Source organism: Phocoena phocoena, chromosome 6, assembly GCF_963924675.1.
Source record: "Phocoena phocoena chromosome 6, mPhoPho1.1, whole genome shotgun sequence".
Classification (NCBI taxonomy): Eukaryota; Metazoa; Chordata; class Mammalia; order Artiodactyla; family Phocoenidae; genus Phocoena; species Phocoena phocoena.
The window spans coordinates 112,969,428-112,988,564 of NC_089224.1; the positions used below are offsets into that span (position 1 = coordinate 112,969,428).

Here is a 19,137-nt window from a genome sequence, read left to right on the forward strand (position 1 = left end):
CGTGGCAGCAACACAGCCGTGGTCACAGCGCTGGCACTGGGGAATAAAATCGCATAAACGGTACAGAACAGTTACTGGAAAAACACACAACTCGTGGTAAATTGAACTTCACCTTTTTGTAATAAAAAATTAAAAATTTCTGTTGACTCTCTTTGAACACAACACAGACTAGGAACTCTTCCCCAACGGTGAGAGGAATTGGCGAGAAACTTCACCAGCAACTTCTAGAACCCTCCAGTGGGAGACACGCCCCAGGCAAGTCGTCTTCAGAGGCGGCTCAGGCCCAGCCCCTCCGGCCCCCAGGCCCGGACCCCGGGAGCCCCTCCGGGAGCCGCGCCCCCGCCAGTCCGGGTGGGCTTCCCGACAGCCCCCGCGCGGCGGGCCTAACAGTCACTCTTCCAGAGCTTGATCGTCTTGTCGTTCTCCAGGGCGGCCGAAGCGATGATGTTCTCGGTCGGGTGACAGGCCGTCGAGATGACAACGTCTGGAAACGACAGCCGACAACAGTTCCTTCCTTGGACCCGGCCCCTCCCCACAGGGCCCTGCCCGCGGTGCACTCGGCAAACAGAGCCCAGGGCCCGAGCGGGAAGACAGCAGGGGCTCCCAGCCCAGAACCCAGCCCGGAGGCTGGGGCGCCGCACGGGCCGGGGGCACAGCTGGGGGCCGCTGTTGGTCTCACGGTGTCAACACTGCACCCTCTGCACCTGGACCAGAGCCCGGGGCTGCCCCCCTCCACCAGTGCTGGGCCCCAGGACGCCCCGAGGGGCCAGCTCTGCGAGTCCACCAGGGCGGGGACGGCAGATCCCGCGAGTTGCCACTTGGGGTTGGTCAGGTTAATGCGCTTGTAGCTTTTAAATAAAATGAACCCCAGAATTTTCCCTGTGGTCTGAGTGGCTTCAAACGAGCCTCTGAGCGTCCTGCCCGCACAGCAGAGGAGAAGCAACAGGCCAACGATGGAGGCCGAAGGCCGGTGCCGGCCTCCAGGCTCAGGCCCTGCTCCCAGGCGGAGCTGCCTTCTTAGGAAGGAGGGTGTCACTCTGATCTGATTCTCACCGGGCTCAAAACCACTCTCCACCGAGCACGGGGGAAGAGCAGCGGCCCGGAGGGCAGCCAGGGTGACGGCGGGCATCCCCGCTCCCCGCGCCACCTCCACGCAGGACAGGCCACAGCGCCCGCGTGGGCTATGGGGCCGGGCAGCCCGGCCGACAGGAAGAAGAGGTTAAAGGCTGTGGCCTCAGGCTGCGGGAGCCAGGACCAGACCACCCCCCCCCACCTCCGCCGCCGCAAGCAGCCCCAAAACGGGCAGCGTCCCCCAGTCACCCGCAGGCGAGAAGGCGGCAGAGGCAGCCCAAGGCGCCCACGTGCGCGGGGTCGGGTTTCCCAGGGCACCAGGCGCAGGAGGGCGGCGGCACAGATGCCGAGCTCACCTGTGTGGCCCTGAAGCTTCTGTACAATCTCCTTGGTCTGCAGGTTCCAGATGTAGACCAGGTTGTCCTCCGAGCCCGACACAATCCACTGGTCACAGACGAAGAGGGAGAGCAGGGTCAGGGCGCACATGTGGACGACAGTACCCTGCACCCCACGGCACACTCGCCCCCGTGTGGGCCCCGAGCCCCTGCCCTCCTCCCGTCCAGAGGCTGATGCAGGGCCGGCCACGCGTCTCGAGGCGCTTCTGGGACAGAAGCTGCTTCCTCAACTCCATCGCCACGTTTGACATTTGCCGTCAGTCGCGGCTCGGCTGCTCGTCACCATCAGCTCCTTAGTCTGAGCCTGGGGGTTGGGCGAGGGCCGCCCGCAAGGGACCAGAACCCACCGGGGACCGACTCCCAGGAGGCCTCAGCGTGACAACGGAGCCTGCGGGCCCCAAGCAGCCAGGACAGGACACCCCAAAACAAGTGAGAGTCACCAGCACTCTGTGTGGCGTGACTTCATTTTGGTTAAAAAACAGGAAATTCCTGTTTGTTTTGTGGGTGAGAGTACAAGGCCCGTCTCAGGAAGGGGCCGGGAGCAGCTCCTGAGCTGGGAGACGACTTACCTTCCCTCCAGTGACGGAGAAATTAGCAAATATGCAGTACTTCTCATTCTTGTGGCCCGTGTACGTCTTCAGGCACTGAAACGGCCAGGGGACGTCAGCTCAGTCACAACCGCCCTGCATCCCAGGTGCTGCCCCCGTCCAGGCATCTTACAGCGACCGGATGGCTCTGAAGAGCACCGTGGCCCCCACCCCCCGCACAACCCACCCAGGTCCAGCTTTAACCCGAGTCGTCAGGCAACGTGCACCAAAGCAACGTGCAGAGCCGCTTCCTGGGCCCCTCCGGCCACAGCCCAGGACCCCACACGAGCCCTCTGCGAGCCCCGCCCGCCGCTCACCTTGCCTTTGCTGTAGTCCCAGAGCTTCAGTGTGCTGCAAGGCAGAGGGGGCGGGTCAGTGCGCTCCGCCACGGCCGCCCCACCCCCTCCAGGTGCAGTTGCCCCGCACGCACGGCGTCCAGGGACCATGAGGACACCCGAGCAGAGTATGGGGCCTCCAGCATTTGTGGGTCGAAGACATTTTTCTAAAGGAAGCTACTCAGTGTCTCTAAGCCAGTAAGGGGTCCTCGCTGCTGCCAGAAAGGGACAGGAGAAGCCCCGTCCAGGGCAGTCCTTCCTCCTCCCATGGGGGCCGACCCGGCAAGCCCACCTGAGGGCAGCCCACGGTGCACAGGAGACCGAGTGCCAACCACCTCCCGGGAGGGCGGCCGGTGGCCAGGGACATCTGCCCGGAAGCGTGTCGGGGGAGAAGCAGGGTGCCTGGGCAGAACGGGGCCCCGCACCTCAAGGCCACCGTGCCCGCCACCACCTCAGACAGGATGGGCCACGGTGACCACGGAGCCAACAACCTGAGATCCAGCCCCCACACAGACAGGCCGTCCCAGCGTGGCACCCACGTCCGGAGCCCAGCCCCAGCGGGATGAATCGTCTTTCACGCTGGGAATCCGGCCCTGGGGGGCGACGGGCCTGGCCGCACGCCACACCGGGGATGGAAGCACTTACTTGTCCAAGGTCGCGGCCAGGATGTACTTGCCATTCGGAGAAAACTTCACAAACGACACGGGAGGGTTGTCATCGTCTGCACGGAGCACAGAGACGGCTGCCAGTGGGGCACTGGCTCTGCCGGGAAGGGGGCTCCCTCACCGCCACCTGCGCCGGCACCGCCCCTCGCGGGCGTCCCCCAGGGCCGGCCAGCTCCCTCACCCACTGCTCGTGCCAGCGTGAGAGCCGGCTCTCCCAGTGACCCCATGACACTAGGGCTTCAGGAGCGAAGGCCCTGCGGCCAGTCGGCCTCGGGATCGCCTTCCTCACAGAAGGGAGTTTGCAAACACCCAGCTAAACCGAGAAACTATCCCCCTGAGAACACAGTGGCTCAGGCAGGCGCTCTCTGGTTGCATGGTTATAGCGGAAGGCGTGTAATTTCTCCCTGGAAACAACCCCGGCGACGTCACAGCACACCCTTGCTCCTGACACTTGGGGTCAGAGCCCATGCCCCAGGGTGCCCTGGGAAGGCGGGTCAGAGGCCCTGCCACCCTCTCAGCCGCTGGCACGGGAGCACACGCCCAGGAGGCGCTGGGGCTCTGTGACGGTCCCACGCCTCCTCGGGAGGAGGGTGTCCCTGCCTGAGCGAGGAGAGCCCTGGGCGTGCGCCCTGGTGGGGGCCAGCGTGGCCACGTGTCCCGAGCACCAGGCACGGAGCAGCACACACATCACCACCGCGGGAGGCCCAGGCCTGCCCCCCCGCCCCACCGGGGGCCTCTGCTCCCTCCAGCCGGTCCCCAGAAGCAGGCGAGGGCCACCCGGTCGCCGGGCCACACGGAAGGCCCCCCAGCGCCCCAGCTCAGACGACAGGAGGCGGTGCCCAGAGGTCTAACCAGGCTCCGACAGCGAAGCACCGCGGGGCTGCCCATCAACGCCCGAGGTTCTAACGCCCTAGACCCGAGGTTAGAAACGGGACGGGACTCGGCTCCCCACCGCCCCTCCCGCCCCAGCCCCGGCCCCAGACCGCTCGCTGCTGCCGGCCGTCAACCTCTCTGGCCTCGGCTTCCCACCCAGCTGCGGGGCGGCTGCAGGGACTGCCCGCGCTCGGCCGTCTGGGCACGAGGACACTTCCCGCCGGGCGGAGGTGGCCACCCAGGCTTCAGGGGGGGAAGACAGCGCAACAGACACAGGGAGATGCCGCGGTCGGGGGAAGGATGCGCGTCAGAAGGGTGGCCCCCCTCGCAGAGCAAGAAAACCACAGAGGCCGCTGTGTCCCTCCCCGGTTCTCCTGCTGAAGCCCTAGCCCGGCACCTAGGAGACAGCATCCTGGAGGCGGGCTAAGTTAAAATAAGGCGGGGGGCGGGGGGCGCGCCCAAGCCAGTCTGACCGGCGTCCCTGTCAGAGCAGGAGGTGGGGACAGCAGGAGCCCACGCAGCCGACGACCACGCGAGCACACGCTGAGAAGGCCAAGGGGCGGCCTCGGGAGAAGCGGCCCGGCCCAGCCCCGACCTTGAACATCTGGCCGCCAGGGAGTGGGGCCGGGTCTCTGCTATTGAAGCCGCGCAGCCCGCGGTGTCCTGTCACGGTGGTCCCAGCGCACTCTCACAGCCACGCTTGTTCCCAGGACAGCCGGGCGCAGGAGGCTCAGGGAGGCGCCCCGCCCTGGCGGCCCTGCCTGCCTGCTCAACGCGACACCGCAAAGACCTTCCCGCCGAGTCAGTGACCGGACCCCTCCAGGGCTCCATCTCTCGCGTTGCCTTCCCAGGCCCGAGGCCACCCTCTGGCCACAACCCCCCCACGCCCAGCAGCACCAGCTGCCGCCCAGACCACGCTGTCCTTCCACTCCGTGCCGTCCTCCCCTCCTCCCCAAGGCACAGCCCAGCCCCATGTGCAGAGACCTCGGGGCCCCTTGCCCACTTCCTCCCCCCCATCTCTGCACTCCCAGCAGACAGGGCTCACTGAGGGCAGGGGCTCGACCCCATGTGCTGAAGGAATGACCCGAGCGGAGGGTCCCCAAGGCCGGGGAGGAAGACAAGGGTCTGCTGAGCGTGGGCAGAGTCCGAGGGTCTTGCGGGTCCTTCAGAGGACACCGCCGGGCAGCGCCACGCGAGGCCAGAAGGGAGAGCCAATCAGGAAGGAGCGGATGGGAGACGGAACCGCTCAGGAGAGGGGGGGCCCTCCCAGAGGGAGCAGGTCCAGCGGGGAGAGAGGGAGGCTTCCAGAGAACCACACATGGAGGGCAGGAAGCGTGGGAGAAGCTGCCATGGCCACCCGGCAGACTGTCCCCTGGGACACGGCCCCCCTGCAAGCAGGAGCCGGCAGTACTCACCGATCAGTGTCTTCAGGCACTGGCCCGAGGCGGTGTCCCAGATCCGACTGCAAAGCAACGAGCACAGCAGGTGACTACAAGCGGCTTCCTACGTTCCACGGCTCTCAACGTGGATGTTTCAGGACCAATCCACAGCCAGTCCTATCTCCCGGAGTCTCCCAGTCACCACTCACAACCACTCCCTTGGGTCCTAGGGGCCCGAACGGGCGCGGCACGTGCAGCCCGCACACATGTGCTCTTGCTGCCTTCACCACGGAGCAGCGCGCTCATCGCGGCACGACCGGCCCCCTCCGCACACCCACAGCCGCGAGGCCAACACCCCGACCTGCGTCCCTGCAGGGCTCTCCACGCGAAAACACGCCAAGCACACGGTCCCTGGGGCAGAGTGCTTTTTATAAAAACAGGATATCGTAGGCACTTTTCTGGGCGTCCCCTGGTTCAGGAGCAAGAGAACCCACTCGAAGGGCCGCTGTTCCCTGACGGGACGCGCCAGGTATCCCGTCGCTGCTCAGTGCTTCTGTGATTTCTGCCAACACAACACCCTGTTTTGGGAACCGTGGCGGTGTATTCGCGCGGACGCTTCTGGAGCACAGACGCCCAGCGATGGGGGCGGGCGTTGGGTCGAGGGCACACGGGTTTTACAGGTAACGGGAATGCAGGGGTTATCGCCCAAGCGTTCACTGTCCCACCTGCAGCCCTTCGGAGCCTATCCCGCCCTGGGGGCCGCAGTAACTGTGTCTCGGGTTTCAACACCCAGAAACATCACTCCCCCACTCACTGTTTGTTTTAATTCTACTGGCAGAGAACTCAGTTTACGCTTCTCGAAGAATTTTAAATTCACTTTATCTAGTTGGAGGGGTTCTAAATCGAACCGCTTACAGCGTACCAGCCCAGGAGACGGGCGTTCCCCACCGCCAGGATGAGGACGTGCCTGGTCCCCCGTCCCTCCCTCTTTGTGTCCCTCTGGTTACATTTTACCATTTCCTGCATACAGGCCTTGCTCTCTTGTTAATCACATTCTAAGTACTCCAATGCTTTTGTGACTCTTACGGGGGAACTTGCTCTCATCCACTAACTGGTAGCTCCCAGGATAGCGAAAAACTGTCAGTTTGCAAACAGTGACCTCATCAAATGCCCGTCCACGTTTTGTAACTAGCAGGCTCGGTGGCTCAGAGCCTGGGTTCCAGAGCCCGAAGTGTGCTCCGGACCCTAGCTCTCTCGCTGACCAGCTCGGGGATGGCGGGCAGGGGCTTATCCCTGCCTCAGCTTCCCAACTGAGGATCGGGGATGGCGACCATCCAGTACCCGAGTCACAGGACAGTTATGAGGCTTAAATGAGTCCCTATTTGTAAAGTACAAATACGTGATTTTTAAGTTTTAAAAAACATACAGGGCTTCCCTGGTGGCGCAGTGGTTGAGAGTCCGCCTGCTGATGCAGGGGACGTGGATTCGTGCCCCGGTCCGGGAAGATCCCACAGGCCGCGGAGCGGCTGGGCCCGTGAGCCATGGCCACTGAGCCTGCGCGTCCGGAGCTTGTGCTCCGCAACGGGAGAGGCCACAACGGTGAGAGGCCCGCGTACCGGCGGGGGTGGGGTGGGGGACCATACAAATGTACCACCTACAAAGAGATGTCTCTATCCAGTTTTCACACAATGACTTTATCTTCTTATCACGTTAGCTAGAAATTCCAAATAGCACCAAATGCTGAAGGAGACGGGCATGACTTTTGCCCGATTCTAGCAGAAATGGATTTGGCATGTTAACCACTTACTATAAACGTGATGATTAAGTTTCTGTTAAACAGTCTGTGATACTGGCCTATTTTGCTAGAGTTTTTATTAGGAATGGCTGCTGGATTTTATCAGGTGCCTACCTGACTTATACCGGTAAGAAAATTATATGGATCTTTGCCTCCAATTTCTTGGTATAATTATTAGATTTTCAATGTCCTGTCAGTTGGTACATTACTACAATCGTCTCATGACTCACAAACCCACTTGGTCACGAAATACTATTCTTCCACACACTGTGGACTCAGTTTGTAACATTTTCCTGGGGGTTGTGACCTCAAGATTCACTAGTGAAGTGTCCTCCATGGTTGTCTTTTTTGGACTAGCAGTCAAGCTGGGGAGTTAGGTCATGCTGGACCCAGAAATGAACCAGGGGGTTCCCCAACTTGTCCTGTGGTCCAGTTCCAACAGCCTTAGAAGTTTCTGCTATTTAACTCAATTCCAGTGTAAAATCATAGGGCCCATATAGTTTTCAGACCTTTCATCGCTTTTTCCAATCTCCGCCACGGTGACCCCTTGCTCAATGTAGGGAGTCGGAATTAATCCCCGTCTACACAGCCTGCTCAGAGGCGGGCCAGGCACCCTCCTGCTCGTCCCTCATCCCCCCGAAACTGCTCTTTTCCACCCCCTTTTTATTTTTTATTTTCTGTCCATGGCTCGCGCCTTGGATGTCAGCTTCCCAACCAGGGACTGAACCCGGGCCACGGCAGTGGAAGCGCGGAGTCCTAACGGCTGGACCGCCGGGAATTCCCGTCCCCTCTCTAATTTAGCCTTGCACGTTTCTGCTCTTTTTCCCTACCTAGGCTTATAAAGGCTGACCACTTTACGGGCCTTATTAAGAATAGAGCTTATTTAAATTTTCCTGTCGTTTTCCCCTCTCTCCACTGTTTAACTTTACAACTTTCCTCTCCTCTCACTTTTTCTGGCATGGTTTTCTTCCCCCTAACTTCTTTACAAAGCTTTTAGAGGCAGTCCACAAGCAATTCTGAGAATGTACCACAGGCTTAAGAGAACTCGCACTTCTGTAGCAGATACACAGCCCGTGGCATCGTTCGGCCCGCCAACCCCAAGCGCCCCGCTGTCAGAGTCAAAGCAGCAGGCTGGACTCCCTCACAAACACTGCGGCTCCCTGTACTCCTACTTTCCCCAAGGCAGCTTCGGGCGGCCGTGGGGCCTGGTGCCAGAGCTTTCTCAGCCTTCCCGTCAACTCTACCTGCTTCATTTCCATCACCGTCTCCCCGGCTGATACTCGGTCTCTGCTTCCCACCTGCCCGACCCCACGTGCCCACCCTTCTTTTCCGAGTCTTGACTCATCACTTTTCCTTAGGTGTGTTTCTTGAAAACAACGAGAGTCAGAGGGCTTTTACCCCAAACCTGACAGCCTTTCTTGGGGGTGTTCAGCCAGCCCCGCCACGTAAGCACCCAGTAAGTACCCTGAGCTCCATTTCTCCCACGGTACTTTTACACGTTATCGCTTATGTTACTCGAGTTTCTCTATTTTATTTTCACTAAACGTAGACAAATTTCTAGCCACCCTGTCTTTCTCCCGCGTAGCTGGGAAGTCCTTCTCGGGCCATCGGTCCGGCCAGTGGCTGCTGCCGCCCCATCCCTTCCCCAGGTTCCCCTCCCCGGTAACCAGGTGAGCTGTGACGCGCAACCCTCCAAGCCCAGATACCTCCTGGTACTTTATACCCACGTGTGCTGCGTTAAATTTCAAACGTTTATCTCCGCGTCTTCCCTCGCGTCTCTTAAAGCATCCACAGGGCACTTACACTACCAGCGCCAAGGCCACGAGCACGATCCACTTAGACTGGATGTCCCGCCCCCGCCACCCTTCCTCCTCACCCTCCGTGACGGGACCTGTTTTCATCCACCTGTTCAGGACCCTGACGGCCCCGATGGACACTCTCGAACGTTCACGTCAGCACACCTTCCTTCCACCTCCCCACCAGCGCCACGAGCTTGGGACGCACCCCCTTCAGGGTCCACGGGGAGCCACGTCCAGGACAGCAGCGCCTCCCCGCGTCTCCAGCTGGGGCCTCGCTGCTGACAGGAGCCCCCTCTCCCGGCCACGCTCACCGCCACCCCGCCTGCCCAAGCCCCTCGAGGCAGAGGCTTCCGCTGGACGCCCGGAGGCACAACGGTCCCGGGGGAGGCCGTTAAACACTTGCTGACTCAACGAAGTAAAGCTCTTTCACTTACCAGAGACCATCGTAGCTACTTGAAACTATCAAGGATCCATCACGATTAAAATGAACCTGAGGATGAAGGAGCGGGAGGGGGGAAAAGAAACTTACTTTCAGAGCATCAACACAGACTGCGCCTCACCTGGACGGCCTTCCGTTCACCGGCCCCCGACAAAGGGACACGCACCCTGCTGCATTCTGAGCGAGCTTTAAGTTCTGATTTCCCAAGGGTGCTAACGCAGACCACAAGCAACGTGGATAAAACAGTCATTTTTACCTGGTGTCTCAAGCAACCGTCAAGTTTGTTTCACGACGGAAGACTGAACCACAAAAAGAAAACCAACCCCGAAACACGTCTTGAGTATTTAAATCACAAACTCGACCAACCCAGACCTGCTGGCTCCGTGGAGGCCCCACTGCCCAGAGTGTGTCTGTGGACCCGCACGGCCGTGGGGGCAGTGGGACCAGGGCTTCCCCGACTTCCATCAAACAAGGCAGAGAAGTCAGAAGGATGCCCGCTTATTCAGACACTCCCGAGCTTTCCCAGCCGCGTAACGCTGCGTGCTGAGCACCCCCAGAATCACAAGACGGCCCGGTTACTGCTCCGAGGGCCCGGGCACCAACCCCTGCGACACTCGAGCTTTGCAGACGGGGCAGGAACAAGATCCAGGCTGCTCCAAACTCTGTGCCTGGGAAGAGGCGTGATGTCCAGATCAGGCGCCGGGCCCAGAAGCCGACCTGTGACACTTCCACACCAGTTACTTTATCTGAATGCCTAACTGCCCAGTACAGAGACAGGCGAGATACACCGTCTGATAAAGAAATGGCAACGTGAGCAGTCCCTTCCTCAGAAGTGGTTTGCCTTTGCCTTTGTCCTCTTTCTTTTTTCCAACTGAATCTCAGCGTATACAGAAGGAATCACAACGTCAGAAGTTAGAGTTCTTCATCAATTCCCGTCGTTTTCATTTGAGTCCTGGGCAGGAAAAGCCTTTTTACAACACACACCCCCCGCTGGAACGCCCTCTTTCCTGCTACGTGTGATGCCTGTCCCATGGGGGGTCGCGCCCCGGGTCAACCTCTCGGGGACAGGGCTGGGGCTGCCCGCCTGCCGCCACGGTTCAGACCAACGTCTGGTCCTCACACCACTGACACACGGTTCACACACTCCTTTGCTAGGCGCTGTCCCGTGTAGCAGCTGCCCCGCCCTTGACTCACGAGATGCCAGTAGCATCTGGCTGTTGAAAACCTAAACATCTCCAGACGGTGCCAGGCGTCCCCAGGGGACAAGCCCACGTGTAGCAGAAGCACCTGGAGGGCTTGTCAAAGCCCAGCGCCGGGCCCCGAGAACCCGCAGATCTTGTACACCCCCAGCAGAGGCTGGTCCGGGGGCCACGCCTGGAGAACCACTGTCCAGACTGTCGAGGGGCCCGTGATGGAGCCACGTGTGCCACTTAAACTTCTTAGCCACTGCAGCAGGGAAGTTAACAGGTGAAACAAACCTGACAGGTTTTTACTTAACCCCATATACCTGAAATACTACTTCAACACATAACCGACGCTAAAGGTTATAAACAAGACACTTTACGTTCTTTCCGTTGCACTGGATCTCCAGAAGCTGGAAGCCTACGTCGTGCCCACTCCTGCATGTCTCAGCCTGCGGTGCTACCGTGTGTGGCTGGTGGCCTCCGCGTGGATGGCGTGGCCCGTGAAGAGCCGCTGTCACCGTCCTCATCCTGCTCCCCCGGCGGTGGTGACGGCGCCCCCCCTCCCCCCACTCAACCCGAGCCAGGTGCTCGTCAGCCTCCCAAAGCCGTCTTCCCTAAAACTCACAGCAGCGGATCTCATCACACTCATCCCTCTGAACCTGCAAACTACGATCTGATCAAAGCCCCTTCGCTGGGTGATGACGAGCCGACACGGGGCCCCAAAGCCTGCCCCACCAGGGCCGCGCTCCGCTCTGTCCCAGCCACGTCCAGACAGCACCGCCGGCACACGCTGGCAGACCAGCGCGCAGGTGTGAGGGGCAAGACGGCCAGAAAGTCGGTGCTACCCAGAAGGAAGGGGGGGGGGGCAGACAGACCCCAGTGGGGACGCCAAGTCTCGACTCAGACGGACAGCCGCTGAGCTCCCTGGAAGTGACACCTGCAGGCACGCCGAGGAGGGAGAGAGTGGGCAAGTGAGGCAAACGCACAGGCCAGCAGCTGCGGAGAGGGGGTAGGATGGATGAAGGGGACAGCAGGGACTTCAGGAAAGCACTGACACGGAGGAGTCCAGGCAGGGGGACAGCAGCTGGACTCAAGGGGGCGGAAGACCGCGGGAAGCCCATGCACCCCGAGGGCTCTGATCCAGGACTGGCCTCGCAAAGGCTGACCGCTCGCAGACCTGGTGCTCCCCCGACACCTGCCCGCAGACGCTGTGGCACAAGCGTGCAAGGCTGTTCAACAGACGTGCGCTGCACTTCTCTCCCTAAAGTGCAAGTCACAAGCCAGCGTCCCCGGGGGGACGACGAGCGTGTCGAGCACCTGCAGGCACAGAGCCAGAAGGCGTCCGAGACCTTTCTGCGGTGCACAAGCTGGAGCAGGATGCCGCCGTCCCATAGCACCGCCGCCGTCCAACAAGAGGGGGTGGGCTGGAACACACGCACTTAAAAAACCAAAACACCCAGACGGCAGCTGCTGGCTGTGCGCAGTTGCCCCTGAGGACGGGAGCTCAGGAGGCTCTGATGTGCTACGCGCTACGTTGCCTCTTGCCTTTTTTAAAAGTAAGCACACGTTACTTTTGTAAGAAGCAAAGACTTTAAAAATCCTACCATCGTTTGCGATCAGAGCCCCATCCCTGACCACTGCAACACAGACAGAACTCTTTCAACTCATGGCCTTCACTCCGACTATCTCCTGGTTACTTCACACGTGCCCATTTGCGGCCTGTCTGGAAGCCAGCTCGGCTCAGACAGGGCCCCCAGCGCGGAGGACAGAGGAGCGACGGCACAGGCTCAGGAGGGCCCGGGGCCCAGACGGCAGGGGCGCCTTCCCCGCAGCCGCAGGCACCGGCCGTGACACAGGGCCAGCACTGCGCCAGGCAGCCTCGACCAGCACACGTTACGCGTCCCCCAGGGGGTCAGGGCTCTGCCCACGGCCCCGCTGGACAAAGGCCTTCCAAGGCTGAAGCCACTTAAAGTCACTCACCTCCACAAGTCTAGAACCTGAGGAGGACCATGTCCTCGGTAACAGCGAACAAGCTGTCTATACGTGACCCCTTCCACTTCCCAAAAGGCAAACCTGGCTAAGAAACCACTTCGGGCCCTTCGCTGACAAAGAAATACCTTGGCCGTTTGTAAATGGAGCCGTTTACGACACGCATGTAGTTTAACCCCTGCCTGTCCATCCTGTGCGCTGGCGGCAGCCTTGGACCGCGCGTGCAGTGCGCTCGCGGGGCCCCACCTTCCCACCGCCTCACCCACGACTGGGCCACCCGGCCCCCAGGGCCCTCTGCCCACCCACCCAAAGGTGGCTCCACGCAACACCCACGCTGCCCGCGCGCTCCCGCCTGCTCTGTAAGCCTCCGGGCAGGGACGCCTCCCCGCCCCGCCTCCCACGGGCACGGAACCCTGAGCCCAGTCTCCACTCGTGGCCCTGCTGTCGGGCGAGCGCCGCGACCTGGCTGGGCGGCGGGCACTCACGGCTGAGACGGGGTCCGAGTGCGCGGGCAGGGTCTTGAGGCACTTCCCCGTCTTCACGTCCCATATCCTCACGCTTTCGTCAAACTGGAGAAAGAGGGGCAGGTGGCAGTGGTTCTCCGGGGGCTCGGACGGGACAGACTCGCTGGCCCCCGAGCCCTCAGAGCAGCCCAGGACGGCCCCCGGTTCACCCCCGCCCCTGGGGAGGCCCCAAACTCACAGAGCCCGAGACGATGAGGTTGGACTGGGGGTTGAAGTTACAGCAAAAGACGTAATTGCTGTGTCCCTTCAAGGTTTTCAGACACTTTCCCTGAGAGGAAGTGTTGTGAGACTAAGTCATTCCCAGTGGTTGTTTCTTCAAATGTCAGCCGTCAGGCTAAACCCATCAGCAGCTGACCCGCCGCAGCTGTAAAGCCCCTCTGACAACAAGCACGGCTGCTCCCCAAACACAGTCCCACCCCAAGCCCCTTCCCCAAACGCACACGCTTCCCAAGGAGGGGCCCATGCAGCTTACCGAGCTCACGTCCCATATCTTCAGGGTTTTGTCATCTGAGGCAGAAACAAGGAGGTTAGAATCTGAGGACCACGCCACATCAGATATTCCCTGGGGGAGGAAACACACAGTCACGGTCACTATCTCGGCAAAACGGGATTAGCCAGCTAAAGTCAAATCCTCAGCGTCCAACTGGACATAACTAAGCAAGCCACTCCCTCTAGTTCGTGCTGACCAAACAGACTGAACCCGCAGGCCGGGCCCAGAAGCCTGCTCTCCGTGGCTCTGCCAGGCCTCACAGCTGGGCAGAGACTCATCTGGGGAAGTCAAAACTATTTGCTTGAAAAACAAGAGGCGGACTTCCCTGGTGGTGCACTGGCTGAGAATCCGCCTGCCAATGCAGGCGACACGGGTTCGAGCCCTGGTCCAGGAAGATCCCACACGCCGCGGAGGAGCTGAGCCCGTGAGCCACAACTACTGAGCCTGCGCTCTAGAGCCTGCGCGCCACAACTACTGAAGCCCGTGTGCCTAGAGTCCGTGCTCCACAACAAGACGAGCCACTGCAATAAGCCCGCGCACCGCAACGAAGAGTAGCCCCCACTCGCCGCAACTAGAGAAAGCCCCTTCACAGCAGTGAAAACCCAATGCAGCCAAAGATTAATTAACTAATTTACAAAAAGCCCCAAGAGGCAAGTAACTATCCCAAAAATTGGGGGCAGGGAGGTTCAATCTTAACCTGACAAGCCCGGAGATGGGCCCCAACCCACATCCAGCAGCAACTTCGGCCCAGGGCTGAGACCTACCAGCTTGTGACCAGAGATGGTTTTCTCAAATTTCCCATCGTATGCTCCCCAAATCTTAATGAGTTTATCTGCAGCTGAAAGAAAGGAATGAAAAGCAACCGAGGTCTCCAGTCATCCAGGGGCCAAAATCTGGGCTGCCCACAACACAGGCCTCCCCTAGGGAGCCGCGGTCCTCGGCACCCACCCCCAGGCCTCCCCCCTGGCCCGGGCCCGTCCCTTCAGAGTCACAACCGGCAGGGGCACATCGAGGGGACACGCAGGGAAGCCCCAGGGGCACCTACACGAACTCGCCAGCCACTCCCCATTCGGGCTGAACTTCACAGAGGACACAGCTTTCGTGTGGCCGGCCAGGGTGAACTTCAGGGCGTAGTTTGGTTTAACAGGTGTGGGCTGTTCAAGAGAGAGTACTAGTCAGCGAAAAGTAACCACCACTGTCCAAACCCACTGATCGCCAGTGTGGAGCTGGCGCCCAGGCCGAATTTCACGCTCACACCTACCCCGCGACGGCGCTTCCCAGAGCCCTCGTCCACCGGGGTACACCCGCCTAAACCCGGCCTCCGCGCGTCCCCTCACAAGCCCTGCCTCTCCCGAAGCCCCCGTCACCCAGGCCGCCCTCCAGGCAGTCCCGCCAGTGCAGCTGGAACCTCCGGCAGCCCCAGCCCTGCTTCGGCAGCCCACCACCCGAGGTCAGGCTCCCCAACGCACACCTGAAGGCCCGCGCCCTGGGTGAGACGCCCGCCTGCGGCCTAGAGGAGGGGTCTGCACACCGCCCTCCGCAGGGAACTGTGCGGGCCAGGGGCGAGGTGCTGAACAAGAGGCGTTTCCCAGGTCCCACACAGACCCTTACGATCAAGACCAAGGATGTGTACTGCTGGTGAAGCCCCCTCCCCAGGTGACAGGTTGGGAATCCCCGACACAGCCCACAGTCAGCACTGGACTGGCTGGGAATGTAGTCTGGAGTAAAAACTGGCAATATTTAAGTGGGGGGTGGGGAGGGGAGGGGAAACAGTTCCGGGCGTGAAATATTCCCGAGGATCTCCCAGCCTTCGTGCCCAGGAGCCCGCAGGGACGTGCCTTGCTCTGCGTGGCCGATGACGACGGGGTGGGCTGTGCTCGGGCAGCCTCGGCCTCGGGCTTCTTCTCCTCGGTTGCCATGGCTCTGCAGCCCACCAGGCAGGGCGACGCGGGTAGAGAGTTCACAGCTCCGAGTGGAGGACGCACAGTGGCAAGGGCTGTCTGCTAATCCAAACCTACAGTGGGGGACAGAGGCCAACAGACAAACCACACTTCAAAAATTAATTTCCAGGAAAAAGGATTTTAAAAATCTGACCACCTCACTGAGCCCTGTAGCGGGTGCCGTTCCAAACTAAGAGTCCTCTGCACGTAACTCCTCGCTAGTCCTTTGCAGGTACTGTGCTGCTCTCGTCCCTTCTGTGATCAGAGTCCAAGACCCACCTTCAGGGGTGCTTCCTATTTTGTTACCGCATGTCTGAAATGTAGCACAGTCCAGGCAGACAAAACGTAATTCTCTTCAAAGAGCTCTTGATGCATTAAAAAAAAAAAAAATCAGCCAAAGACTTCTTGTCAGGAAACAAACACGCCAAATTACAGGAGACTGAGCTACAGGGTGCAGAAGTTTGGAAACTCATCCAAATCCTTAAATGCATCCCAAGTGATGCAAAGTGCCAACAGCCACGTTTGAAAACACAAGAGCAGGCCCCAGTGGTCCACACCTCCCGGGGACTCCAAGGTCAGCACGTGTAGGCGGCAGACACGAGGCTGCTTCCAAAACACTAACAGCCGAGAGGCTCTCCGTCCCTGGTGAAGCAACAAGACACACCCGGAAAGCACAGACTGGAGCCAGCCCCGCCTGCTGGAGTCGCCGGCGCTAGGCTTCCTAGAAGCAACCTGAAGTACGCAAGGACACTCTGCAAGCAAACTCACTGCAGAGGAGGGAAAGAGACTGCAGCTCAATTAGGTTTCGGCATGACAACGGGAACCCCTCAAATGCTGCACGGTGAGAGACTGGTTTCCTCTATCACAGGAGTAGACTCCACGACTTGGACACGTGGCACAGAAGCACACCAGGTGACTCTGAAACGAGGGAAGGCGCCTTTCCCTGCAAGCATCACTGGCCAGCCGACTCCCGGAAGCTGGCACCACTGTTAATCCAATGCGGTCACACCTTGTAAATTCTAGCTCGGCGCTGAAAACTGGAAGCTTGCACGGGCTCCTTGTCGCACCAAGGCGGGACAGAAGCCATCAAAAAGAACACATCCCCAAGTCTTCATCCAAGAGGAGGGGAGCGAAATCACAATGCAACACAGCTGTGCAGAGCACCCCGTGAGGCCACAGCTGGTTACCTGCAGCAAGGATCCCGGCCCAGGAACAGAACGGATCCGGCAGCACGCACAGCCCCAGCAGTAGGGTGGGGGAGGGGAGGGGCAGGTCAATACAGCTGCCAGGGGCAAAGTGCTGGCACAAAGCTGGCGCTCCAGAAACGCTGCCTACCTGGTGATTAGCTGTAGCGCAAGCAGGCCGTGCCAATTAACCCAGGTGCTGCCTTCCCCTGGGTGGGCCGGACAAGTGGGGGGAAAGGAGCCAAGGACAAGAGCTGGATGGTCTGTTTCACAGAACCTAGCATCTGAGAAAGGCAGACCACAACTAGGGCTGAGAGGAGGGAAGCCCAGGGCGCGTCCAACCTAAACACCAGTGGGAACTGAAGAGGCTCCACCTGGGGTGGAAAGGGCAGCCCAGAGGCCTGAGCAGCTCCTTCTAAAGTAAAAATCAAGACCCGCCAGGAGGTGTGGTGTGACTCCCGCAAACTTGCTGCCCTCAGGTGAGGAGCTGGGAATACATACAATAGGTGGTCTTACAGAAAAGGTGCCCAGCCCCTCCCAGCTCAACCCCTGCCCAACACTTCGGCCAGCAAAACATTAACACACAAAAAACCAACACAAAAATTCAGCAAACTTTTAGAAACACAACTTCTCGACTCAACGTTTGCAGCCGGCCTGCAGATCACTTGCTACCTGCTCCCTCTTGGGATCTAGGTGAGCCACACCACCCAAGGCTGAGCGTCCGAACTTCTTCGGAGAGCTTCAGAGTAAAATGCAAATTACTAGGCTCCACCCCAGAGACTGGGCCCCTGGGTGTGAGAAGACAGGCGGTAACCAGGCCCACTGAGAGCGAGGGAACCCGGCTCTCCGCACCCCACCTGGATTCTCAGACACGCGGGCGTTCTGGCTTACCTCTCCGCCTCCTACGGGGCCGGGCCAACCTCAGAGGCAATGTCGACAGCGGACCTGGGCGGGTAGAAACGGGGTGAGAGGGCTACCAGGGAGTATCTTCCACATCCCCCAAAATGGCTCTCGCGGGCCAGACTAGAAGGGGTCTGAGACTCCACAGCAAGAGCGTGGTGGTCTCTCCCTTCATGCCGGCAGCCCCGCAGCCCTGGGGGCCCGGGCTCGCGCGGGGGGAGACGGGGCCTGGCTGTCCCCGGCTGGGGGTGAGCAGCTGGTTAGGGTGAGGGCGCCTCGGTAGCAGAGAAGAGCGGACAGCGCGCCACATCCAGGCACTGGATGGCTCGGTGGCCCAGAGGTCTTTCTCTGGAGGCAAAGGGGGGACGCACGCCGGCTGCAGGAGGAAGTCGCAGTCCCGGGTCCGGGGGCTTGTCACCTGACCGCTGGGGGCGGGAGAAGCCGGGGGTCCCCGGGGCTCGGCGGTCCGTGCGGGTCCGTTTGGGGCTGGTTCGGGTCAGGGGAGGGGGCCGCCGGGGCCCGGTCGCTCGGCGGGGAGGAGGGGCGCAGAGCGGAGGGGCACCCGGAGGCGAGGCGGCGGGCGCGGGGCTTCTGCGCCGGGAGGCCCGGCGGGGCTGAACCGGCGCCGGGCCGGGCCCGCCGGAACACGTGCGGCGGCGGGCGGCGCGGGGGGAGCTAGCGTCTGTCCCGGTCCCGCACCCCCGGGGCGTGCCTGCCGGCCGGGCGGTCCCCACTTACCTGCCGGGCGGCTGGGGGACGGGGGCGGGCGCTCAAGGCTTCGCGTCGGCCGCCGCCTGGGCGGGAGCTCAACTAGGCGGTGCGGGGAGCAACAGTGCGCGTGCGCGCGCGCGCGGGGCGGGGCCTGCCGGGGCGGGGCAAACGCACAAAGCCGGCCTCTCGGAGGGCCGCTACGGCGAGCGGAGAGGAGCAGAACGCCTCGGCATGGCTCAACGCCTTAAAGGGACAGTGTGCCGCCCGTGCCTCCTGCTTACAGGCGTTAACCCCAAAGGTGGCCGGTTCCAGCCCTTCTCCTGCACTTTCTGAAAACTGAAGTAGGAAGAAGATACATAGAGGGAATGCTCATGTGCCCCTCGATTGTCCATATCCTGAGCTCGCCCTGCAGCAGCGCCCAGGGAGGAGAGAGCACCCTGCCCCCGAGATTCGCGGGGCGGCGGGGCCCTAACGTTTCTCCTGGGCTGGGGCACCTGTGCGGTCGCGTCCCTCCGTCATCGCGCACGCTGGGGAGCGGCGGCTACGGCGTCCAGAGCGTCCGACCGGCCCCGGCGGTGTCTCCGCGTGGCGTCTCCATTAATCTCGGGACACCCCCGTACATTAATCTCGGGACACCCCCGTACACCCTGGAAGGTACAGGGGCCCTTACCTTCCAAGTTTAAAACGAAGAACCTGAGCTCCAGAAGGTTCAGGACCCGGTCTCTGGGAGCTGCGTCCCCCGCACTGCGCCCACCAGCTCTCCCGCAAGGCCGGCGGCCGGGTTATCCGGGTCTTCCCGATCCCTCCGTGCGGAGAGCCCGCGGGGCGCACCTGCTCCCTCCTGAGCCCCCAGCGCGGAGGTGCGAACAGTCACTGC

At 61.1% G+C, this 19,137-nt stretch overlaps 1 protein-coding gene across 4 annotated transcripts; it reads right to left on the reverse strand.

Annotated features, from left to right (window-relative positions):
- Positions 1-101: 101 nt before the first annotated feature.
- Positions 102-18,394, reverse strand: WDR5 (WD repeat domain 5). 4 transcript variants are annotated; one of them, XM_065878674.1, is made up of 14 exons: positions 18,288-18,394; positions 15,364-15,539; positions 14,571-14,679; positions 14,290-14,363; positions 13,508-13,597; positions 13,214-13,303; positions 12,997-13,080; positions 9,334-9,389; positions 5,342-5,388; positions 3,034-3,109; positions 2,371-2,404; positions 2,036-2,110; positions 1,428-1,515; positions 102-484 (listed from the first exon to the last, which is right to left on the reverse strand). In XM_065878674.1, exons 2-14 carry the CDS (start codon positions 15,442-15,444, stop codon positions 384-386), a joined length of 1,005 nt encoding a protein of 334 aa, XP_065734746.1. In that variant the 5' UTR covers positions 15,445-15,539; positions 18,288-18,394; the 3' UTR covers positions 102-383. The 4 variants fall into 4 exon arrangements, with proteins under 4 accessions (XP_065734746.1, XP_065734748.1, XP_065734747.1 ...); XM_065878676.1 differs by lacking the exon at positions 18,288-18,394 and having other exon boundaries at positions 384-484; positions 13,517-13,597; positions 15,364-15,444; XM_065878675.1 differs by lacking the exon at positions 18,288-18,394 and having other exon boundaries at positions 384-484; positions 13,000-13,080; positions 15,364-15,444.
- Positions 18,395-19,137: the final 743 nt, after the last annotated feature.